General features: G+C 38.8%; 1 protein-coding gene across 5 annotated transcripts in view; it reads left to right on the top strand.

Moving 5' to 3' along the window:
• AMPH (amphiphysin) overlaps positions 1 to 26,147 on the top strand; it is a 151,957-nt gene extending 125,810 nt beyond the window's left edge. Inside the window, exons 14-24 of one of the 5 annotated variants that reach the window (XR_011361907.1) lie at positions 1,589 to 1,612; positions 5,578 to 5,610; positions 7,309 to 7,368; positions 8,169 to 8,288; positions 11,529 to 11,588; positions 11,886 to 11,945; positions 17,008 to 17,103; positions 19,095 to 19,313; positions 20,593 to 20,694; positions 24,809 to 25,084; positions 25,958 to 26,147. Coding sequence is in view for 4 of the 5 variants with exons in the window: in XM_069960349.1 (XP_069816450.1) it covers positions 1,589 to 1,612; positions 5,578 to 5,610; positions 7,309 to 7,368; positions 8,169 to 8,288; positions 11,529 to 11,588; positions 11,886 to 11,945; positions 17,008 to 17,103; positions 19,095 to 19,313; positions 20,593 to 20,694; positions 24,809 to 24,916 (882 nt within the window). In the remaining variant the exon portion in view is untranslated. Of the gene's footprint in view, positions 1 to 1,588; positions 1,613 to 5,577; positions 5,611 to 7,308; positions 7,369 to 8,168; positions 8,289 to 11,528; positions 11,589 to 11,885; positions 11,946 to 17,007; positions 17,104 to 19,094; positions 19,314 to 20,592; positions 20,695 to 24,808 lie in introns of all 5 variants that reach the window. The other 4 variants (XM_069960349.1, XM_069960350.1, XM_069960351.1 and 1 more) reach the window with 4 other exon arrangements.
• Positions 26,148 to 26,579: the final 432 nt, after the last annotated feature.

Genomic DNA, 26,579 nt, shown 5'->3' with positions numbered 1-26,579 from the left:
CACTGTTACCAGTTTAAAAAGCAGTACCCAGTAGAGCAGTCCTTGGCTCGGTTTTTACCAGAAGTCATGATACTATTGTGAATAGTTAGAAATGAGTGCAAGTCCGATCTTTTGCCATTTGAATATTGGAGGCTGAAAGAGTTGGATGCAACCCTAGGGAGTCCTGGAGTGCATAGGCTGTATCCATGTTTTCCTGGCCTGCCTAGGGCTGCATCCAACTTCTTTAGGCACCAGTATTCCAATGCAGAATGATCAGACTTGTGCATTTGCGCTCATTACTATGAATAAAGCCTTTACTATGAATAAAGCCTTATCTGTGATCTGCTGATCTTTAAGGACCCAACTGCACATGCATACACTCCATTCCTTCTGAGGACAATTATGTCCCTAATGTAGGGATCAGTTGGGGTCTGGTGAATAAGGGATAACTTAATAAGATGGAAATACCTCTTTAAAGCAGTATTCCTATCTCAGCTACCATAAGTTAGATTTGTAGGACTTGTCAAGGTAAATATCTTTGCACATATATTCATTTAGAAAACTTGTTACACATATATTATACAGTGTAAACTGAACTATATATTATCATTTAGGAAACTCTCAGTGTACAAACTCTGAGGCCATTTCACAATGTGTACCTCTGACATATGCCACGGTAGACTTAGATTTAGATTTTTGCCTATTCAGTGGCGTACACCAGGCGTAAGCCCTGCTCCCCTGATGGGGGGGGGGGGCAGGGGGGTTACGACAAGGCAAAAGGGAAGCATGATCTTCTCCTGCCCCTAATTTATCAGGATTTATGCCTGGAAACAGTCGTAAACCATGGCAGAAATCTATACCAGCTCCAGAGCAAGTGTAAATTTCTACGCCAAGGCATGTGCCTCTTAATAAATCTGGCAGGGTGAATGGGGGCAAGGCTTGATTTAGGACTGGTGTACAAGCATGCCAGTCTTAATAAATGTCTCCCTCTATCTCTATACATTTACATTATAGTTATATATACCCCAGCCAGACCACTGCTTTTAGAGCAGAGTGGTGTTTAGAGCTCTACAAGTGTAACTATATTGGTTGAGATTGGTATTCCCCTAAAGGTCTTTTCACATGGGGTGATTATTGGCTGAACAGCCCTATTATATAATGAATAAAAGACCCAGTGATCAGCTGACAAATCTGCATAGATCTTGAAGCTGTAAAACCATCCTTTGTCGGCTGCACATCTCCCCATGCAAACAGGGGATGTCCTCTCATCAATAATAGAAATGAATGGCTGCTACTGCTAGTGTGGCCCTTAACACACAACAAAGGGACCATATAATGCGCAACATTGACTTGTCTTTCTCTGATACTTGTACATCAGCAAACGGGTATGCAACAATGGTAAATTACCCTAACTATTCTCTTTATCTGTTCTGTTGTCATCTTCGATTCCCTTTTCTTGAAAGTTTATGATCATTACAATGTTATGAACAGGAATTATTAATCCTTGCACAAATGCACATGTATTAATGCAAAACAGTTAAATGATACAGCAGCATATAATTCAGCTGAATATTGATAGACTCACAAGATATTTCTCTTTCTCTTATAGACAAATAATGAATTGGTGCAGCCAGTAAGTATAATACTTGATGTACTATACTTGAAAAAAGGCTAATTTGAAGTTCTACCTTTGAGTTGTATAGAATATATACTGAGACTATTTTGGTCATTTTGAAGTCTCCTGCAGATATGTCACCAGTCACAGGCTGTTTCATGGCAGTTTGTAGTTTGCAGTCCATTGAGAGACCGCAGGTGCCCACACACTGAGCTTATATTCTGTATTCTGACAGATCTAAAGGTTTCCCAAAATTTCTGAAGTCAAGTATCAATGTATAATCATCTAAATAATCATGATAAATAGAGTTTTCTTTAATGTCATTAAGATATGGCTTAACTTAAAAAATGAGTTAATTTTACATTGTGTTCATTACATCACATGTAAGTGTTTCTTTCATCATTTCCATAATTTTCTTATCTTTTTTTCCTCCCTTTCACTTGTCTGTCTGCATGAAGCCTGACTCCCCCAAAAGTCTGTCATTATGTAACCTTGTTATAGCTGAGTCCCCAGCTTGTGGGTCAGCAGAGGATTTAAACATTTCACAGAGTGATATAGATGAGGGTACATTGGGTCTAGAGGATAGTGATGTCAAACATAGGCAGGAAAAGTCAAATGATGAGGAAGTGTCAGATGTTACCCCCTTGGAGGAATTACCTTGTCAAGAAGAGGTCATTGACATGGAATCCAATGAGGATGGTGAAATTATGGAGGGTGTTTTAGGTCATGAAACAGTAATTATCAGTGATGATGATGATGTATTTGACAATCAAGAAGGGCTACCAAGAAGCAAACACAGGCAGGAACAGAGACAAGAGGATTTGTTTGATGAATACATTTCTGATAAAATTGATGAAGAAGATTATAATAAACATGATAGACATATATCTGACACCAGCATTGAACATAATGTTGATGCTGATTTTCACAGAATTGATACTGAGACAAATGTTTTGGATAATGACTATGAAACAGATGGATTAAATGATGGAGACAGCGATGCCAATGAATTTGTAATGGAGAATGTTAATGAAACAAAGAACATTGATTCTACTCTTTTAGAAAATGATGGCTGTAATAATTATCAAAATGTTATTGAAACTACAGAAAATTGTAGTAGTTTGCCTAAAGACTTAAATGACATTAAAAATACTGATCGCAGTGATCCTTCAGTTCCTAACATGAACCACCAAGATGTAGCTCAGGAAAAAAGTCAGTTCATCGGAAAGGAAATAAGCATTACTGAACTGGACACAGAGCAGATATGGCCACCTAACTGGGAACCAAACTGTACAACAGAATCATGGGGTGAATCCTATGGAACCGATTGCCAAACACCTGAATTCTGGAAGCAGGAACAAAATTCTGAAGAGTTTAATTCATTTTGGTATTTTCAAACCATTGATCATGTAGGAAACAATAACACACCCATTTCCAATGAGCATGAACAGACAAGCTTGTCCATAAATGAAGACTGCAGTTATCTCACTGAAACAAAAAAGGAGGAAGATAGTACTCAGCCAATGACATGCATATTGAACTCCAAAATTTCTAGCTTTGAATGTTCATCTAACCTCAGAGAAAATGAGGCCAACAGCTCAGATTTGTCAGAAGATGAACTAGCTAACCGGCGATATGGATCCCTGTACCAGGATAAAGACCGTGAGAAAGAAGAGGTATCTTGTATCCCCCATGTGTAGAATAGTATAGATAGATATTGGACCTTGTGCTTTACATCCCTTCCATTATGTCATCCCTGCTTTAAAGAACAGAAGAAAAGTGAATTAAGTATTATATGCGCTAGTTTAACATTTTGAGGCACAATATTTTTAATGGAACATTGGAGGCACTGGTTTTTACCCAATACAGGCTTGAATGGGCTTAGCATGACATAGTGATTAACCAAAGACGAACACTAAAAAGATTATCCCTGTGTCATGTGCCATCCCATTAAGCCAGGCACTATGCAGAACACAATATGTCAGTTATACCCCAAATTCTTTTTTATTTCATTTTGATTTAATTTGTAGATGATTTGTGCTGCTCATAATAAATCCCTTTATGTGTCCCTCACAACATTAGATGTTGTGACCACGGCCACTTAGAAACAGTCACTCGATCATTAAGTATCATATTGATCTTTAGCAAACTGTCAGTAGTTTTCTTAGGTATGCTCGAGTGATGATATAGGGAGTGATTTAAACTTCTACTAGGTGAGGGTTGTCTTATACGTTTAAAAACTTTTTTCAGTTCATTTTCTAACACTTCTACCCCTAATACTATTGTATTATTAATTCAATGGGATTGCCCAGAGTTTGGTATTTTTTAATATACTGCTGCTGGTGCATATAAAACAAACATTCTATGCTTACCTCTCTGTGCTCCACCAGTGTCCTCTTCTAGTGTCGCTAATGTCCCATGCTGACTGCAGAGTCTCCATTTCCGAGACAATCTCTTCCTGGGAATGCCTGCTTAACCAATCATTGGCCATTGGGCTGTCCTGTCCCAGTCTCGGAAGTAGAGGCTCTGCAGTCAGCGGGGGACACCTGAGACATGAGAAGAGGACACCAGGGGGAGCGCAGAGAGGTAAGCATATGATTTTTATTGTTTTTTATGCACCAGTAGCAGTACATAAAAAAATACTGAACGTCGAACAACCCCTTTAGGCTATCATTAGACTATTATAAGCAATGCATAGCATTGATCTGTTAGGTTGGTGCTTTGCTGGCAAGGTCTGCCATAGACTATACTAGTGATAGAATAGCCATACACAGGAAGACTAAGGCTACATTTACACGTTTAGTATTTTCTCAGAACTGTATATGATGTCTGTAATTGTCTGCAATCTTTATCTGCAATCCGCAAAAATTTTTTAAGTATATAGCAAAGTATATAGTATAGTAATATAGTATAGTATATAGTTAAATACGTGAGAATAGTTTAAAATGATTACTTTTTCATATTTTTTAAGGATTTGCAGACGTCACGAATGTTTCATCTGTAAAAATTACAGATCTTCAAAAATTATGCACGCTCGCATAGACTTCTATGGGACATTCTAAACCGCAGTTATAATACATACTACAGCTTGTCAGTAATTTTTGTGGATGCCGTTTTTGCAGACTAAGGCTTTATTGTATTGTATACAACGGCCACTGTTTTGTGTGTCAAACAACGGCTGCTGTATTATGGGTTCCCCCGGACGATAATGTAGGAACATTATTTACCACCCATAGAGGTCTGCTGACCATATGGGTGTGAATGAAAATCAATCTAACATTGACTTTCATTCTCACTACGTCCATACAGTGTGCGAACAGTCTATTTTCTACAGCCGTTGTTTGACATGTTCATTATTTAGTGCAGCCACAGTGAACAACGGCCGTAGTTGATGCACTGGGTGCACAACACGACAGCCATTGTTCTATTAAAATCAATAGAAATCAATTAACTCTGAAAACTACAGCCACTGTGTTCAATAACCACTACAGCCATAGGTTTCCGATTTCATTACACTGTGTAAACATAGCCTAAAGATCCGCAAATATACGGACAGTGAAATCAGTCCAATTGAAATCATTGGGCCCAAAATGAGTTTTTAAATGCGGCTTTGCAATTACAGACAAAACTATGGAACATGTGAATGTAGCCTTATTCTGTAAAATCACCTGAAATGATTGGTATATAAAAGCTGGGCTTAATATAGTCTTCTCAATGTAAGTAGAGTCTGCAAATTTGGATTTAACACTATGAATATAGTGGCTTTTTATTATCTATCAATTGGAATATAATTTTGTGTGGCTGAAATCGCTTAAAAAGTTAATGTTTTTATTTTGTACCCTGCTAGAGTGCTTCAGAAGTAGATTCCTAATACTGCACATAATGCGGATATTCCTTTCCTTTTGGCTGGTACCTTATCATCATCATGTTTCATCATAAGTCACTTCAAATGTTAATGTTCTGCTCTTTTTTGTTTCATTTAGGCTTCCAGTAGTGCTTTTAATGGACTCACACAGGTAGGTTTTAATAAAATGTTACAACATAAAAGAAACGCCCCCAAGTCTCATAATGTGAAATACACTGACTCATAGGTTATATGACAACATATTAAATATTAAAAAAAAACCTTTACCACTTAGCAACAGGGTAAACTGGTCCGTATATTACAAGACGGTAATACATAGGTAATTAATATGATGTAGTTACTGTTGTAGAGAGCTGAGGGCAAACAGTATTCAATGGCATCAATAAGCAGGATTTAAAGTGTCACTGTCGTGAAATTTTTTTTTGCAGAAATCAATAGTCCAGGCGATTTTAAGAAACTTTGTAATTGGGTTTATTATCCGAAAAATGCATTTTTATCATGAAAAAGCTGTTTGAAGCTCTCCCCCCTGTCTTCATTGTTCTCCTATGGAGAGAGCTAAACAAAAGACCAAAACAGGACAACAAAGAGTTAATCTACAAATATCTCACCCGTTATCTTCTGTGACAGCCACCAGTGACCTGTCTGAGCTCGGATTACAGCTGTCACCCAGCTCCGTGCCTGTAATCCCCTGTTATCTGCTTTCTGCTGCCGGCTAACTCCCTCCTTCCTCCTCCCCCCTCCCCTCTCCCTAGAACAGACAGGGGACGTCTCCTGCAACAAGTCACAATTTTCAGATTTTTCAGAGTGGATGAAAAAGAGGAAGGAGGGGGGGACCTGGGAAAAGGCTTTTTACATGCAGATAATGGCAGATTTGGCTAATAAACCCAATTACAAAGTTTCTTAAAATCGCCTGGACTATTGATTTCTGCAAAAAAAAAAAAAACGACAGTGACTCTTTAACAGTCACCCTGCGTAAGGGCAACAGATGTCATCTCCCATTATCCAAAACAACACAGAATTTATTGTGCAATTTGGCTAATAGGAGCAAATACACCAGACACATATGGGGAATTTTTCAATGATGTAGTCTGGGGTTCTTGTGTTAAAAAGTTGTACATTTCAGTAAAGTCTTAGCCTAGGATCGTGCTGTGTTTTTGCAGTCTGTTTAACTTTTTTTCACTAGGACGGGGACGTGGTTTCATGTTAGCTACCCTATTAGTCCGATTTATCATGTGTTATTTTTGCGCAAAAAAAAATATGCAAAAGTACTCCAAAACCTAAGCTGGCCTAGTTTTATAGCCACACTGTTTTCACCGAAAATTGTACAAGCTCCATCAAGGCCTTTGTGCCTACTGATAAATCTTGCACACGGCCTGTTTTTTTTTTTTGCACAGCACGGAAGAAATGTGCAAACACAAAAAAATGTATGTTCCAAACTACTGACACTGTTAGATAGTTGTTAGGTCAAGCAGACACATGGGACTTTTCATATATCCAGCTGTGCTCCCAGAACATAGAAAAATACTTTTATTATATAGTAGACAGAGCCAAAGAGGCTTTCCTGAGCTCCTGAAATGCAGCAAACTGTAACGTGTCCTTACTCCCCCCTTCCATACCTGAGCCTGCTTGAGACTCAGCTTCCAGGTGTCTATTAAGCATAGCGTGGGAAAAGAGGAGGTAGTGTGATGCGGTGCGTATGAAACTGGCCTTATACTATAGAATAAAAAGATTGTTCTACATCCTGGAAGCACAGATGTCAGCAGTTTGGAAGTTGATTTACAGCTGACAGATTCCCGTTGTGGGTGAAATAAGTTATTTAATCCAGTTGTAATTGCTTATGTCTTCATAGCCTGATGCACCCACATCCCTCTTCACAATACAGTCGGAGCAAAGCACTGCGGAAGAAGCAGTAAGTAGAATGAGCTATTATAAAAAAAATATTTTTCTATTATAAATTATACATCAGTTTTGTTTTTACCAACAATTCCTTAAAATCTTTGGGTCTTTCTTCACCATAAGGAAAAAAAACACAGATGTTCTTTTCATTTATTCTGCTTGGTTTATCACTTAAATTGTTAATTTACCCGCTGAAGTGTTATTCATACAGCTCTGTAAGGCTGGGTTCACACTTTGTATATTTCAGTCAGTATTGCAACCAAAACCAGGAGTGGATTAAAAACACAGAAAAGGCTCTGTTCACACAATGTTGAAATTGAGTGGATGGCCGCCATTTAATGGCAAATATTTGCTGTTATTTATATTGAAATAATGGCAGTTATTTACAGTTTTATATGGTGGCCATCCACTCAATTTTAACATTGTGTGAACAGATCCTTTCTGTGTTTTTAATCCACTCCTGGTTTTGGTTGCAATACTGACTGAAATATACTGACTGAAATATACGTAGTGTGAACCCAGCCTTAACATGTAAATTTGTCACATCAAATAAAGCGGACAGTCGCTGTGAAATTGGGCATCAAGGACCACAACATGTGACCACAGCCTTCCCTGTCCAATATTTTCACTCATCGACAGTCTAGTCCGATTCTATATGCCGTTGTTCTGGTCACCATGGCCAGTATGTGTCTTGTCTAAATAAATGTTCATATATTTAAAATGCATTTGATTCAGATTGTGCCCTGTAGGTGGATGGTTTTAATGTAAACTCTTTTATTTAGTTAGTAAATATTTTATATTGTAACAAATAAGGTGGAATCAGATCTAGCTGCTCCTGTGGAGGCCAAGACTGAGGAGGCGCAGCCTCTGCCTGATGTTTCTGCTGAGGACACTAAAGCTGATGAGCAAAATGAATTAGCAGAGAAGATAATGGTGAGTCAGAAGAATCAGCATCAGCCAAACATCAGCTCATTTATTCCATCTCATTACATTCCAGTCATCCATCCATGGCTTCACCAGAACCAGAACTTACAGTTGTTTCTAAATCTTTTAAATGTGTTCTGTACCATTTAAAAATCATTTGCTTATTTGATTCAGATAGCCCATCTAACATAAGTCTCCTCTATTATGACCATGTAGCTGTAACAGTATACGGTATAGGTTGTTACTATGAGGAAAGAAGCTATCATAGCATATAGGGGATTATCAATGCGGCAGCATGTAGCTGTTACTGTATAAGGTTGTTGTTACTGTCACTGCATGGGCTGTGACTGACACTATACAGTATATTGCATCTCTTTGCTGACAAAGTTACTATGGGAAACCCATATAACTGTGTGGGCTGTGGATGCTGAAGAGGATAATGGCAGGGGGACACTGAGGGACACAGGGCACTGGGAGGACACTGAGCATTACTCTGCCATCATCCTCTCCAGCAGCCACAGCCCGCACAGCTCTGGGATTCGGGTCGTGACATCACCATGTTATCTAGGAAGTGAAGCCTTGATGCAGTAGTAAGTGCAGGGAAAAAAGTACTTTATAAGCATTTCCTGTAATAAGTGTATATAAGGGGGCAATACAATACTTTAATAAAGTAGGTGGTATTTTTGCTGTGAGTGAGTGTAAAGATTGTACTTGCACAAAATTTGGTGCGGCTGTCACTGCGTTGGTGTTCTCTGCATCGTAGGAATAGGTGCTAAAAAAAAAAAATCCTCAGAAATGCATGGCTTAGCGTGCTTGACATCTAAAGGCTTTGAAAACTCCAAATATTCTGTGTCTATGAGGTGGATTTTAACCAGTTGCATATCCTATTGCTCAAGGTCTCTTGACATTTGTTAGCATGTAGAGGACACATCTATGTTTTCAGTTCTAACAGGGCTGACTGACTAGAATAAAACCCCAAGTTACTATTAACAGCATCCTTATATATTTCTCCACAACCTTGCCAAATATTGTGACCAAATTATGATGGACAAATTAGAAGACCAAAGGTGAATAATAAATAATACAAAAATAACGAATAAAACAAATAATTCTTGGGAAAATATCGGAATCACAGCAAAAATGCAGCATTAGGCTATGTTCACACTACGTAAAATAACGGGCGTTATTTTGAGGCCAAAACAATGGTCGTAGAATAACGAACATACAGGCTAGTCGTGAAACTATGGCCGTTGTTTAATTTTGATTCCTAGCATGTTTTTAATCGGGCTGAAACATGTAATTTAATTGAAACACTGCGACTAGCCGAATAAACCACTCAGTAAATTTTTTGCATTAAAATCAAGTTGAATTTGGGCGAAGTAAATTTTAAGTGTGCGGCCGCATTGAAATTCACGGCCGTAGTCTTATATGCTGTGTGCATTGTACGACCGTAGTCCGTACGAATTGCTATATCGTCCCATCCTCAAAACAACGGCCGTAGTTTTGCAGTGAAAACTACGGCCGTTGTTTTACGTAGTGTGAACATAGCCTCAATGCGAAATAAGTGCCATGTGTGCCTAAGGCTACAACCACACAAGGTCTTTTTTGTCCCTTTGACAGACTTTGGCTATGTTCACACAACGTCTTTTGAGCTCCGTTTGAAATGACGTCCGTTATTTTGAGTCTAAAATAACGTTATTTAGCTGCCTGGCTTTCCCTTAGTGCAATGACGGCTGTTGGTACATTATTCTAGTTTGGGATTACTAATTGGCCTTTGTGTGTGGCTTAACTGAAAAGTCCATTGAATTTAATAGTAAAAACGGAGAAAGAACGGTGGAAGAAGAAAAACTGTGTGTGAACAACTAATAAAAAACGTCCCCTGTTTGCAAAAGACGTCTGAAAATAGTGATCATGTTCATTTTTTTGCCGTCCACGGTAAAAACGCCCATTATTCAATGGATTGTGTGCATTGGACTTCCGTCTTCCCATTGACTTCAATGCATTGCCATAGCAGTTAGTTAAATCGCGGCAAAAACAGATGTTTTTTTAAATATGAAAATCTGCCTTCTTTTCAATATTTTTGACGTTGTGTGAACATAGCCGTTTTTGGACATTTCGTGGCCAAACAACATCTGTTTTTTTACAATGCCTGTTGTTACACAAATAAAAGCCGTCGTTTTAAAATAAAATGGATAAAACGGTCATCAAGCAGTCAGAAAAGGTTTTCTATGTATAATATGCTGTTACTGGCTGATCTCTGGGGATGGGGGCTTCATTATGGTTTATAACATGTCTCTGTCGATTGACTCCCATTTATTTTAGCTGTCAGATAAAAAAAATAAACAACTTATAACAAAATACACAACAAATTTCAATAAAATGATTATGTATTACACACTATTTGTATTTGATATGTATATAAGTGGGAATGAGCCCATATGTGTGTGACTCAATAGGTGATTATTGGTCTGGACACTGAAAACACTTCTGTTACATAGTCAAAATAATTTTATTTCTGCTGTCTGAAAAACTGTGCCAAATGCCACTAATAGTAATGATACAGACAGCATGCATGCTTAATTAATGAATAAAGAAAACAACTACATATCTAGTGCTATAATGAATATTCATCCCTGGGCTTATCCAGGCCCAAGAGTTTACCCTTAATAGCCTGTGCTGGAACATAGTATAATAGAACCAAGTAAAACACTACCTGATGCTGGCAAAGCCTTCTTCTGTGCTTCTGTTATACTACTAGCATGAAGTTTGTAACCATGGTAAAGGAAAATGAGTGAGTGATTTATGTGGATTATGCTGCGTTTACACGTAACGATTATCGTGCAAATTTGCGTGATAACGATCGAATTAGAACGATAATCGTACGTGTAAACGCAGCGAACAATCAAACGATGAACGAGAAATCGCTGCCGCTCTGATCGCCGCCGCCGCTCTGATCTCCGCCGCCGCTCCGATCGCCACCCCCCCGCCGCTCCGATCGCCACAACGCACCATTAGTCTTATTTTAGAAGACACCTAGTGGGCAGAAACAGTTATAACACATAAAAAAGATAAAATGAAGGTAATTCTTTTCTATACATTCTACCAACTCTTTATTCTATTGGGTCAGTTTAAAATGTTTCCATTCATTTGTCACTCCATTAATTCATAGCCATTCATACATTTACATATACCTCACCCTATTGATGGTCACACCTGACATGGTTGTTACACTGTTTCCTTCCTGTGAAGGAATCTACTGAATCTGAAGCTATCAAGACAGCTGATGAAGCTGACACAGAGGGCAGCAAGGTAGGTGTCTGCCCTGTAAACAGGGAATCCTATTGGGTTCATAGTCATTACTTAGTTTTTTTTCCCCCTCCTTCATTTGAACCTGTGTCTGTAAACACAGCATGTATTATTATTCTATACAAGTAACAAGGTATAAGTAAGCTTTATTCTTTAAATATTACTATTGTTTGTAAATTTGACCACTTGTTATTTATTCGTCCCTTCATTCATAATCATTGTTACATTTGCCCATTCCCTGTTATACTCTATTGATGGTCACACCTGACATGGTTGTTACACTGTTTCCTTCCTGTGAAGGAAGCTATTGAATCTGAAGATATCAAGACAGCTGATGAAGCTGACACAGAGGGCAGCAAGGTAGGTGTCTGCCCTGTAAAAAGAGAATCCTGTTGGATTCATATTCCTTACATTTGTTTCAAATGTAAGAAGTGTCTCCTGCCTTTTTACCTGTTAAGTTCAACCCAGCATGTGTACAGTCCTTTATGAATTATTAAGGTATGGAAACATCTTGCAATAAGCATTGAGTAGATTTAAGGTGTTATGGTAATACAGACTATACAAGCACACAATGCAGTAATAAAATATCCATTATTGCCCCCCAAGATTTTTACATTACTGAAAATTATATTGGGTGAGAATCCTCCTTATTTTATTCTGTTCATGCAGCCAGGGATCTATGTAGGCATCATGCACACAGCAAAATCACGTTCATGGAGACTGTACAAGGGTCCTACTACAGAGCTGTTTGGTCCTTTATGACGTCTTTGTTTAGCAGTATTTCATGTTGATATTTTCCCTAGAAGCAATGCCTCTGTCAAAACATACATCTCAAAGAAACATCGCCATACAAAATTTAACAATGGTATAAAAAATTGACTTTATTGTATGAGTTTCCGATGTACACAAATATAATAGAGACAATGCAAACTACCTCTAGATGAGTGTATGCAAATTATGTACTACTGTATCATAAATAGTGCTACAATAAATATGTTATACACTATAAGGCTATGTTCACACTACGTAAGTCTCCGGACGTAGCGCGTTCCGTGAATAAGCGTCCGGAGACTTACGTAGTTTGCGTACAATGGAAAGTATACGATGTACGGCTGCACAGTTCACACTACGTACGAACTTACACCCGGATCGTACGCGGCGCCGTAAAAAATGAATCAGACCATTGTGCCGTAACTTACGCCCGTAGTGTAACATACGGTCCCGTACGTAGTGGTGATTTCTTCATTTTTCAAGCTTTTTGTGCCGATCCAAAAGGTTCTGTGGGGTGTCCGGGCCTAGGCGAAGATTTCCAAGTAAAAGACCGCTGTCAGATCGCTACATAGGGCGCTCGGGAAGTGTAAGTAGACTACGGGCGTAAGTTCGCGCTCCGTACGTAGCCGGCCGCAAGTAGCGTAAATCCCCGGCCGGAGTTTACCGCGTATATATGTCCGGCCTCGAAAATATGCGGCCAGACATATACGCAGTGTGAACATAGCCTAAGGCTGCATTCACACTACGTATATTTCAGTCAGTATATTTCAGTCAGTATTGCAACCAAAACCAGGAGTGGATTAAAAACACAGAAAGGCTCTGTTCACACAATGTTGATATTGAGTGGATGGCTGCCATTTAATGGCAAATATTTGCTGTTATTTTAGAACAACGGCTGTTATATTGAAATAATGGCAGTTATTTACTGTTATATGGCGGCCATCCACTCAATTTCAACATTGTGTGAACAGATCCTTTCTGTGTTTTTAATCCACTCCTGGTTTTGGTTGCAATACTGACTGAAATATACGTAATGTGAACGCAGCCTAACAATTACAATACTATTGCTAATATAAATGGAGAGACGCAATACATAAACAATAAATGTAAATGTACCAATAATGGAGCAACCACGCTTGGAGCAATGGATCACTCCAAAATGTCTATTGCACAGTCCCCCCCAAACCTAGAACGAAATAAAGTGCAAGTGCCGCATACTCCCTACACCTACTCACCCTACACTTGTTTCACATACTGTTTTGTCAAGGGTCAGTGGTTTACTGTATATAGTACAGTAGATCTTCATACATGTGCTGTATTACAGAGTTGTGAAACAACTATTTGCATGAAGCCTTAACCCTTTAAGGACCGTGCTAACTTTCGTTTTTGCGTTTTCGTTTTTTCCTCCATGTGCTTAAAAGGCCATAGCACTTGCATTTTACACCTACAGACCCACATGAGCCCTTATTTTTTGCGTCACTAATTGTACTTTGCAATGACAGGCTGAATTTTTCCATAAAATATGCTGCGAAACCAGAAAAAATTATATGCGCAGTGAAATTGAAAAAAACCCGCAATTATTTTTCTTTGGGGGGGCTTCATTTTTACGCCGTGTGTCCTATGGTAAAAACTTAGTTGTTATATTTGTTCCTCAAGTCATTACGATTAAAACGATATGTAACATGTATAACTTTTTTTTTATCTGATGGCCTGTAAAAAATTAAAACCATTGTTAACAAATATACGTTCCTTAAAATCGCTCTATTCCCAGGCTTATAGCGCTTTTATCCTTTGATCTATGGGGCTGTGTCAGGTGTCATTTTTTGTGCCATGATGTGTTCTTTCTATCGGTACCTTGATTGCGCATATGCAACTTTTTGATCGCTTTATATTACATTTTTTCTGGATTTGATGCGACCAAAAATGCGCAATTTTGCACTTTGGAATTTTTTTGCGCTTACACCGTTTACCGTGCGAGATCAGGAATGTGATTAATTAATAGTTCGGGCGATTACGCACGCGGCGATAGCAAATATGTTTATTTATTTATTTATTTTTATTTGTAAAATGGGAAAAGGGGGGTGATTCAGACTTTTATTAGTGGAGGGGATTTTTTATTAATAAAAACACTTTTTTTTAACTTTCCCTTACAGTAATATGAAGCCCCCTGGGGGACTTCTATATACACAGAACTGATCTCCCATTGAGATTAATCCTGTGTATATAATAGAGCAATGATCCATCAGATCGGTGCTCTATTATAATGGTCTGCTGCAGACCATCTGAATAGATTGCCGAGCCGGGATCAGCGTCATTCCGACGCTGAGCCCCGGCTGGCTCATTAGAACGGATCTCCCCTCCGCGATCGCATTGCGGGGGGGAGATCCCCCACTGGACACCAGGGAGAGGGGGCACAGCTGCTATTCAAATGCGGCTGTCAGGTTTGACAGCGGCATTTGAATAGTTAATTAGCCGGCCGCGGCGATCGGCCGCGCCGGCTAATACACGCGGTCCCTGGCTGCACTTAGCAACCGGGGACCGCGCGCTGCAGAGAGGGCTCACGCCGGGAGCCCTCTCTGTTTACTCTTAACGGCCGCATGACGGGTATACCCGTCATGCGTCGTTAAGAGGTTAAAGGGAAACTTCTAACTTGCTGTTACAGTCCTGTAGGGCAGAAGATGGCAGAAGGTAATTTTCTTACATTCATCAGCGCCATTTTCCTGCAATTCTCAGTTATATTAATATGTGAAGATGGTGGTTTGGTGCACTTGGGGCAGTACTACAACCCTTGTATTACAAATCCACCTGCCCCTCTTCATGAATATTCAGGCAGTGGGTGCTGTAGTGACATCACTCAGGCACTCATCACTGCAGAACACTAGATTCATGAAGGGGGTTGGGCAAATGGATGGATCAGAACACAAAGATCTGTGGCCCCGCCCCTAGTGCACTGTACCATCTATTTAACATATTACTAAAATGGAGGATTGCAGGAAAACAGCGCTGAGGATGAAAGTTGGAAAAATACCTTCTTTTTCAGCATCTCCTGCTACATGGGAACCAGGAGGTCACAGGCTAGTTTCCTGTAAAGATGATCCGTGGTCAGTCCAAAAAGAAAATATTTTATACAAAGCCGCGGATGCCCTCTTCACTGGACTGTCATTTAGACAGGATCATTAAACAATTAAACAAAGCTTCACACTATCCGTAGTTTTTCAGATCCGCAATCCATTCCACAATTAGGAGATGTCGTAGTGTTGACAGTAATTGCAGAACAATTAGCCGATAGAAGTCTATGAGATCTGCTTTTTATGGCCACGCATGTTACATCCATAACAAACTCAAATTACCAATCACCTTCCCATTTTTGTAAATGCACAAAAAAATATGGATTGCAGGTTGCGGATTGTGGACATAATATATGGTCCTGCAAAATCACTGAATGTGAGTCTTTTTGTAATAAAGTTCCTTCCTATCTGACAAATCAATGAAAAGTACTGATAGTCCTAGCTTTAGCTTTAGTGGCTTATAGTAGTGATTACATTGTTTTACTAAAGGAATTGCTTATTGCAAGGTAGTTTAAGTTTAGTGATTTCCTTGTGCTAATTATCATTCATGTTATTTATTTTTTTTTGTGACTGTTCTATGGTTAATGCATTTTCCAACTGTATTGCAAAGCAAAAACACATAAAAAAAATACCCATCAGTAATGCCATGTATGAACACAGCGGAAATCAGGCCATCCTTGTAATGGAGCGACATGATCCCTATAATAGAGATACATAAAAGATAAGATACATTTATTATGTTATAGCACATTTCTTGCTGAATAAAGGTTGCAAATTTTGGTTGCATCCTAAGGGCGACAGAATTCTGCAGACCTCGTCTCTCCATGTCTCTCCTCTCAAACAATTGACATGTCAATTCTTTGAGCAGAAAGGCACGGAGAGCGGAGGCGCGATTCCTCCCATAGACAGACTGTATGACACTGAGGCAGGCTGGATTCCGCAGGGGAGAGTTCCACCACTTTTACTCCATGTGAACTGGCCCTTAGGCTATGTTCCCACAACGGGAGTTTAGTGCAAAATTGCAGCTGTCTATCGATAATGATGGCAAATAAAGTTCATGATCATTATTTGCAGCCATCACTATTAATAGACAGCCGTCATTTCGCAGTTAAGTTCCACCGTCAGGACATAGCCTTTTAGTGCAAAAGTGCTGTTCCTCTTTATAAATTTGTCCCATTCCATTGCACTTACAGTTAATCCTGATGTATGTATTGAACGTATGCATTCTTATCTATGTACTGGATTTATTTGAATGTGTCAGGTCAGAGGTCATCTGTCATAAAAATAGAATCTTGACCTTTTTTTTTTTAAAACTTGATACAAATTGTTTAGTCAAACTAGTATTTCAGCTTGTGGGCATAAACATAACATAAAAACACAACCACATATATGTTGTACGTTAGCTTTCTGGGGAGTACGTACAATGGCATTAAAGTGTGATTGGTGAAGTCAGTCATAGTAGAAGGCAGATGATAATACCGATAAAAAGTTCATAAGGATCAAATTTCAATACTCATGGAGGATATGCAGAACTTTAGCATATTTGCATACTACATACATCTACTGTTTCATTTATATTTTAGGCAGAACCTGAGAGTACAGAAGAGGAGCTCGTCGAACCAACTCCAAGTGCTGCCGAAGAAGGGAAAGAAGCTGAGATAGATACTGATGTGCCTCAGGTAACAACTTATAGTTAAGGTATAGTTAAGCTTTATCTTCTGTTTAGGGGTATGTTCACACAATGCCTATCCACTGTGGATTTCCCGTAGCAGATGGGCTGCTGATGTACAACACATTTTAAAGGGGTATTCTAGAGAGCGTTTATGTATTTGTATATTTATTTCTTACATAGAAACATAGAAGATTGTCAGCAGAAGACCACTGGTCCATCTAGGCTGCCCTTTTAGTATTTCCTTTCTTGTTATCTTAGGATAGATATATGTTTATCCCAGCAATGTTTACATTCTGTTATACAATTGTGTTCAGGCAGATGCTAAACTGGTAAAAAGCTATATTTATGTGCCAAATTGAACCTGATAAGAAATCCAGATAGATTTTCATGTGTGCATAGGGCCTAAATCTGGTGTAGGGCATGGTGGTGGAAATTGAACTAAGAAAGGCTTGGAGCACGGGAAATGTCTTTTTTTTTTAATGTGAAAAGCGTCCGACAGACGCTATTAGTGATCTTGATGACCATTATTAACATCCGTCATCCGTCATTTTTCACATAAAAAAGACATTGTGGGAACATAGCCTCTGTAAACACATCTGGATATATGAAAGGTACCATGTGTTTTATGGCTATGTTCCCACCCGTGCCTCTTGACAAAGGCACCAATTGTGCCGAAACATGTTTAGGGGGCAAGCTGAGATTTTAAATAGCAATGACACTAGCTAATTGCTACTGACTTAGGCTGCAGCTGAGTTGTTCATATTCTATATATAATACGAACCTGAATTTAGTAACCAGTACTGTACGTAGTTGTCCACTAGATGGCAGTGTTGTTGTGGTTTTAAATGTTTGTTTTCTAATACTTTATAGAATTATTATTAAAAGTATTTTTGATATTCACCTAGGTATTGCTAAATTTAGGGTATTTTGGGCTACCCCTTGGGCAGCTCTTGGTAAATTTAGTGGTTTAGTGATAAAGCACCTGTCTAGAGACCAGCAAGAGTTTATTCTTTGGTTCGATTCTCCTATTGGAAATGAAATATTGATATTTATTTTTTATGTTTTCCTCATTATTGTATCAAGAGCAAAGCATTCCCAATCAGGTCCAAATTAGCTTATTTTTTATACAATGATAAGAAAACAAAATTGTATTAAAAAAAATTAATTTTAAAACTAATTTTGACTTGATTGGGAATTACTTGCACTTCTAAAAATGATACAATGATGAGAAAAAAATAAAAAATAAATAGCTATATTTCATTTCCATCAGGGGAATCAAACCAAGAAAAGAACTGTTGCTGGTCTCTAAACAGATGATTTACCCTTAGAACGGTCCAACACAGGCTAGGAGATTAAACTATATGTGATTGCAGATCAGTCCTCTGTTTGCAGATACTGATTGACAGCGTGAGTGAGCAGAAGGCCGGACAGTATTGATTATTCATGAAAAGAAGGAACAAATAAGCAGTGTTTAGGCATGCTAGAGTGAGGCAAAATTGCCGAGCCACAACTCTTCTTTGACTCTTCACTACAGTAGGAAACCCCATAATCCATTCCACGGACAAATTACCAAAAGGTACCATGCTCACTAGGGGCCTGCCAACAACAGCACATTGTCAACACCTCTGGTAAGGCCCAGATGCTGACAGATTTCTTTTAAACAGAGATGATTTCTTCAAAAACAGTACCTTTTAAGTGAATGTAGCCAAGTTGTAATACCACACACACACACACACACAAACACACGTGTGGTTCTGTTTTTGGAAGAAATTAGTTTTTCCATTCTTGGATAATCCATGTAATTGAAGCAAGCAGGCACTACAACAACCAGTGATCAAAGAAAATTTGTTGGAGTCCTGGACACTACTTTGTGAGAGTCAGGAGCTGCATGGCTGGTCCACAGTGAACACATATAGTATACTTCACATTTCCTACTATTTTAAATAGTTTTAGATAAGGGGAATGATTTTAATGTATATGTCTCTGATGTCTCAACAGGACATTACCTGCATACCATCTGTTGTAATAGAACCAGCATCAAATCATGAAGATGAAGGAGAATATGAAGTAAAATCTCCTGTAGAAGCTAAAGATGAATCTGATGCCATCCCTGATGTATCTAGTGGGCAAGCTGAGGGCACCACCAGTGAAAGTAACAATCTCCCCATATCTGAGGGCACTACATCTCAGGAGATACTTACTGGTTTCTTGTATAAGGTTAGGTTATCAGTTTAACCTTTTACAGTCTGTAGCCCATTTTCCATCCTTATATGCACCCCTCTCATGTACTCTGTGAATAGAATAGCTAGGTTGTACAAACTACCATGTGAGCCCCAGGGCACAGATATGAGGGGCCGCTGATAAGTCCTTGACTTTACCCAGAAAGAAACAAGATAGGAAGATGAAACTTTACATTTATTCCACATACTCTCCACTAACGTTAACAAACTTCTTACATCGGTATTCCAAGTTCTGTAAGCCTTGCAAAAAGAAGGATTTTGGTTGTGCCTCAAACCAGTCATCTGTAGCAGACATGGCATCAGAAATGGTGTGAAATTTGGTACCCTTGAAGTGTTTCTTCCGGTTTGGAAACAGATGATAGTCAGAGGGAGCTAGATCTGGTAAATAAGGTGGGTGGGCAACCAGCTGGAAGCCTAGCTCCACCAGTTTTGTTGCAGTCACTTGTGCAGTGTGAACGGAGGTGTTGTCTTGCAGGAAAAAGATTCCTTTGGACAGCTAGCGGCTTCTTTTAATCTTCAGTTGGTCCAAAAGTTCATTGTAATACCTTCCATTGATGGTGGAACCATTTTGAAGGTAGTCCACTAGCAACATACCCTTCTTATCCCAGAACGTAGACACCATCACCTTAGTGCCTAATTTTTGCACCCTGAACTTCTTTGGACCAGGAGAACCACTGTGCCTCCACTCTTTTGACTGCTCCTTGGTTTCAGGGTCATACACATAAATCAAGGACTCATCTAAATTTTAATGTAAAGTGTTAATCGATAACGCTACACCCCATAAACCAATGCCAATGCAAGTCAAATGAAAGTGCAAGTGCAGGGAATATATGTGGAAGGAAATACATATATAATACAGACAGGATGGTGGTCACATGGTGGGCCAGGCCAGGACAGAACATCCCACGTGTTTCGTCACTCAGACTTCATCAGGGATGCATCCCTAAATGAAGTCTGAGTGACGTAACAAATGGGTTGTTCTGTCCTGGGGCTACCAAAAACCCCTGTGTCGCACTGGTTGTATCGACACCACAATTTATACAAGTGAATGCGGTCAAATTGCGGCTTACAAGCAGCCAGGATGGATTTTTGCAGGGTTGCAGTTGCTTGTGAGTCTCAACATTACCCCAATTATTGTAAAATTATTGAGTAAAAGTCGCACAACCGGAAATCACTGTGTAGCCCCCAGGCTTAATTTTGTATAGCATAGTAATTATAATACTAAATCCTAATGTAATTTTATTGTATGTTTCCAGGCTGAAGTGCTGCATGATTTTGAGGCAGCGAATGATGATGAACTTAACCTCACAAGAGGTGATATTGTTCTGGTTATTAGCTCTGTAGCAACAGCTGATCAGGTAATTCTTCTTAACTAAGCATCGATACCTTTCTTTGAATAACTATGGTATCCCTTAACTTCCTGACATTTTTATGATACAAGCACTATTATCATTTGAAGTATTGTTCATTAATGGGAAACTCTTACAAAAAGGGTTTTGTTTTAAAGGCTTGCTTCACACTGCGTTAAAATTCTGGAGAAACCCCAATAAAAACACCAGTGGCTGGGAGTGCATGGAAATTTTTAATTTGTCTTACACACAGCGTTTGTTTTTTTTTTTGGGGGGGGGGCTTTTTTCTCTGCTCCTTGGCGTTTTTCAGGCTCTGTTGAAGTTTCATCAAAACGCAGCATACTGAGCGTTTTTTTTTTTTTCTTTTCTTTAAATAAAATGGTCAATGAGGGGTGGAAGTGTTATTTTTCTTTTGGGGGGGCACTTTTCTCAAATGTGTTTTGTGTTTATTTTTTACAGGCTTAGTAGTGGAAGCTCTCTGATAGACGGCATCCATTTTTTTCATAAATAAAAAAAAATTAAAAAAAAAAAAATGTGTAGGCTTCCCCCTATTTTCATAACCAGTCAGGTTGAAAAACTATACGGCAGCAGCCTAGTAGTACCGGGGGGGGGGCCTAATAATACTGCCACTGCCCAGTCCAGAAGTGCCACTTTTGATGTGCCAGGACTAGTGGTGCCCGGCTGTTCCCAGTACCCCTGGTACAGTAGGTACTGGGGTAATGGTGGGGGGTTAGTGTTATCCATTTTATACCGGCTTATACTGTCTATCAGACGGCATCCACTAATAAGCCTGTAAAGAAAAAAATAAACACACAAAACAGTTGAGAAAACTGTTTTATTAAAAAAATAAAACCCCCACACCCCTCATTGACCATTTTATTTAAAAAAAAAAAAAAACACAGCCCTGGTCATGACGTAGCTTACCAATATCTGAAAAACACTAAAAAGGCAAGGAGCAGAACACTCATCATTTTTACATTATGCAAAATCTTGCCAGATGCTGCTTACAGTCTGGCACACAAGGGGTTAAGTGAGGATGCATAACATCCAGTCGTAACCCTTTGGGTGCCAGTCTGAACAATGTGGCCCCCTTCACTCAACCCCTTCCTTTTTGGAGTTGGTGCATTCTGGTTGTCATTTTGACCCAAACACGGGCTTCAGACGAAAAACTATTAACTAATTATCATTTTAAAAAATACCTTTTTATGGGTGGATTAAATCAATACTTAAAGGACAACGCCGGCGGGATGGGGGAATAAAACCCCCCCCCCACAAATACACACACACTTCATACTTCCCATCCCTTCGGTGATGATCGCCGCTTGAATCTCCCTCCAGCCATGTCCTGTCACCTCCAGCCGGTGTCTTCAGATTTCCCTCTTTTTCGGGTTCCGGTGCACAGCCTTTTCACTGGCTGGGGCGCATTACATGGCTTCCAGCAAGCTCAGCCAGTCAGGACTTAGCAAGCTGGAAGCCATGTGATGTGCTTCAGCCAATGAAGAGGACATAAACAGTTATTGGCAATGTATATTTTATTTCACTTCCGGAGGGGGGGTTGAGGGGGGGGGGCTGGGCGAACAGGGCCAGAAAACTTATTAACACACATTACAAAGTTATATAACTTTGTAATGTTTGTAAAATAAGCTAAAAAAGTATATTGTCAGAGTTGTCCTTTAATGTTACCTTATCATTGTACTATCTGGGAACCTGAAGGAACAATCTTTAGATCACTTACATAATGCCTTAGCATACATATAGTATCACAAAATCATTGTTGCTTGTCAGTTTTACAGACAGGCAGTATATTAGGTCACATCCATGGCTTAACCCCTTGCCGCAAAATGATGTTCCTGAAACGTCATGTAAAGCAGGTAGCTCCTACAACATGACATTCGAGGAACGTCATGCTTTCCCTGCCTTCCCCCGCTGTCCCTAATAACAATCAGGCATCGGGAGGAGGCTGTGTCATACAGCCTCCTCCCGCTGCCCCTGCCCAGAGGGTAGCCGCGCTCCCCCTCGGGCAGTTAACCCCAACGGCACTGCGGTCCAGGCGACCGCAGTGTCTAAGGGGCATTCTCGCAGCTCCGAGGGGGCTACCGTAGCAACCTAAGCTGCTATGATATAAGACGATCAGACCCCTGCACTGGGGCAGGGACCTGATCGTATGAATGAGCTGTCAGGTTCTGACAGCTCATTCATTCTATAATACATTACAGCACAGATCATGTGCTGTAATATATTATAGAGGCACCTGAAAAAGTTTAAGTTCAAACACACCACACAAATACATAAATAAGTTAAAATCAATTAATTAATTAATTAATTAAATAAATACATATAAATAAATAAGTATACACATTCCCCATCCCCCTCTTTAAATGATTCTCAATGAATAAAATACACATATTTGGTTTCGCCGCGTCCGTAATGACCCCATCTATTAATACGTTACATTAATTATCACACCCGATTAACGCCGCAAAAAAAAAACTAATCAAAATGACAATTTTTTTGTTAATCACACCCCCTAAAAAATATAGATAAAAGCTATCAAAACGTCACATGTACCCAAAAGGTGTACCACTAAAAACGTCAGCTTATGCTGCAAAAAAAAAAGAAAGCCCTCACATAACTCCATTGGTGAAAAAATTTAAATATTACTGCTCTTACAATATGCAAGACACAAATAGTTTTTATAGTATAAATGCCATAAACTATAACAAAAGCTATATAAAATTGATAGCGCTGTAATCATACCGACCTGACGAATAACAATAACGTCATATGTGACGTATAGTTAACTTTGTACAAAAAAATGGTGAAAAACAGCTGCTAAATTGTGTTTTTTATTCATACCACGTCATAATTTTTTTTATAACAAATGATCAGGGTGTCACATGTCCCTCAGAATGGTATCGATGGAAACGTTAACTTGTCTTAAACAAATATTTTGGCACCGCAAGGCCTCTGTGACTTGGTATAATGGCTAAAAAAAAACTGAAATAAAAGGCCCCAAAATTCACCAAGTCTCTGTCATGTCTGAGGCCTGTGGTTGAGTCAGGTGATGCACTGTGGCCACATATGGGGGATTTATAGAAACATTGGAATAAGGGGAATAAATAGTGAGTTGTATTTCTCAGTTAGTATTTGCTGTGTTAGAGGAAAAAAATAATTAAAATAGAATATTTGCCAAAAAAAAAAAACATTTTAAATTTCTTCTCCAACTTGCTTAAATTTCTGCGAAGCACCTAAAGGGTTAATAAAGTTATGAAATGTAACTTAATTCTTTGGGGGTGTAGTTTTTACAATGGAGGGATTTATGGGGGCAACTAACATACAGGCCCCACAAATCCCCTTCAGAACTGAACTGGTCCCTAATAAAATCAGAATTGAAATTTTAATGAAAATTTTAAAAATCGCTGCAAAATTTCGAAGTCCTCTAACATCCTAACAAGTAAAAAGACGTTCACCAAATGACGTCACCATGAAGTAGACATGTTGTAGATGTTGCATTAATAATTAGTTAATGTGGCATGACTATCTTTCTTAGGAAAAGAAAATTTTTAATATAAAGAAATGTAAATTTTTCAAATTTTTGTGCAAATGTGTGTGTGTGTGTGTGTGTGTGTGTGTTTTTTTTTTTTTTACAAAAAACTACTGAGTTTATCAACCAAAGTATACCAAAAACATAAAGAGGAATATGTCACGAAAAAACAATCTCAGAATAACAGCGACACCTAAAAGCACCGCAGAGTTATCACTACATAAAGAGAGACAGGTCAGATTTGAAAAATTGGCCCAAGGCATTAAGGCCAAAACAGGCTGAAGAGGCAAGGGGTTAAAGAAAATATGTCATGGTATCTAATCTGCAGACCTTATGTTATACATATTTGTAGTAGACAGGAACCAATAGCAAAAATGTGGAAAATTGTTTTGACAGAAAAAATCCCCTCCCCCTGGCAAACACCATAAAAGCTATGGTTGCTAATGACTGTGCATCTAATGGGTTAAATGGCCACAATCAGACGCTTCTAACAAAACATCTTTTAAAAAAGTTCTATTTTGAGGACTGAAATACTGAAAGCAAGGATCACCTTTTAACTATGAACTTTATATTTTGCAGGAGGCTGGTTGGCTCACTGGGGTCAGGGAAGTGGACTGGGAGCAATACAAGGATGTGAAAACTTACAAGGGACTCTTTCCAGAAAACTTTACTCGCAAATTAGAGTAGTTGATGTAAGCAAAGATGTTGATGGACGTTTCATATTTGGGTTTATTGACCTTCTGAGACGACAGATACCTTTGAGGCTATAATGTTAACTGTTAAGGACTGGTGCCTGTCCCAGATACAGCCTGGTGAAACATATGAGAACAAACAAAATCAGCATGAAAGCCAGATGTAAGTTATATCCTACTAATGTGTAAATGGAGAAAAGTCGATGTTGTTCACTTGTATGCAACCACTGGTTTGTTTGTGCTTTGTCAGAATAAAGGTTAGGTGAACCTTTCCTAAATCCCATCTACTCTAAATTCTGAAAGATTTCATTTATTTGGAAGATCCTTTTTATATCTGCATTCTATTACACTGGGAGAGGTTGACACGGGATCCATTGGGCAGCTGATGGGCATCCATCTTATATTGCACTCTTATGGTCCTCAGAAATCCAAGGAAACTAGAACTGAACAGCTGAAGGACACTATGTTGGAGATATCTCATGGTGGATACAAGCCTTCTTTAATAATAAAGACCATGACTCACAAAGCTCATTCACCCACAGGAGACTTGTCATAATGCATTGTGCAGATCAAAAATAAAAAAAGGCTTTCACTTTAACATAGTACATGTTTAATATATTGTATATTGTTAAGTGGGACTAAGATGTACCCTATATCAGCATACAAACCTTAACTTCTGTGCACTGAGTCTATATTGTATTGGATTGCTGCATTGCAGATGATTTTGCTAGTAACTGTAAAGTAACAAGAGCAGAATGAACAATACCCTCACAGTTTTATGTCTTAATACCAAGGAACTGCTGCAAAACATATTTTTCAGTGTCCTTTCCAGACATATCTAATGCAGTTATGTATCATGTATGTTGTCCCTTACTGTAGTTACTTAAGTCTGTAGTATTATTGACAAGTGCTTTGCTTTAAACTCTTTTTTGGCATTGTGGTGTTTACTAGTTTGATGCTATAAAGCACAACTAGCGTCCTTTGCCAAAGCATTCAACAATACGTCTTCGTAAATAATGTGAATTTTTCTTTATAGTACCGACAGAAAATGAAAGCAACATAAATGCACAGCTATTGGTCCTTTCTAGTTTACCAATATTAGAAGAATTTCTTCCGGAGAAAAGATATATTTTACCAGCTTACACTAAGTACGAGTACATTTCAAATATATGATGTATCCAGTATAAAAAAACATCTGTATCTATTATGTTTCTTTTAATGTTGTGTCATCTCTAATAAACCTTTTGTTCAGCCACACACTATGACTAGTCCTATGTTATGGTATGTAGTCGTATGTTATAATGCTAGAGACTGACCAGAATACAACTCAGTCGTTTATAATGGTGATAATGTGGCAAGAATATTGCTGTTTTTTCCTATGTGTTGGGGGTTATGCAGGATTAGAAAAATAATTGTTTGCCCACTGATGGCCCCTAACTGAGTCAAAGGTTTAGCAGGGTGTTACTGTTTATTCCTTTTCAAATGAAAACAGTACCATACACAATACAGACCACCTCTTGCTTGGCCACCTCTTGCACAGCATTTCCTAAGTTGTAATGTCTCTTGTTGACATGATAGTAAGAAAATGGGGTAATTTTTTGTGTTTTACTAAACATGAAGCATACATATAACTTAAACGACCTGTAGCCAACCATATA

The sequence above is a fragment of the Dendropsophus ebraccatus genome, chromosome 2 (genome assembly GCF_027789765.1).
Source record: "Dendropsophus ebraccatus isolate aDenEbr1 chromosome 2, aDenEbr1.pat, whole genome shotgun sequence".
NCBI classification, from domain to species: domain Eukaryota; kingdom Metazoa; phylum Chordata; class Amphibia; order Anura; family Hylidae; genus Dendropsophus; species Dendropsophus ebraccatus.
Note: the sequence above shows the minus strand (reverse complement) of the source record. Positions and strands in the feature narration are given on the sequence as shown.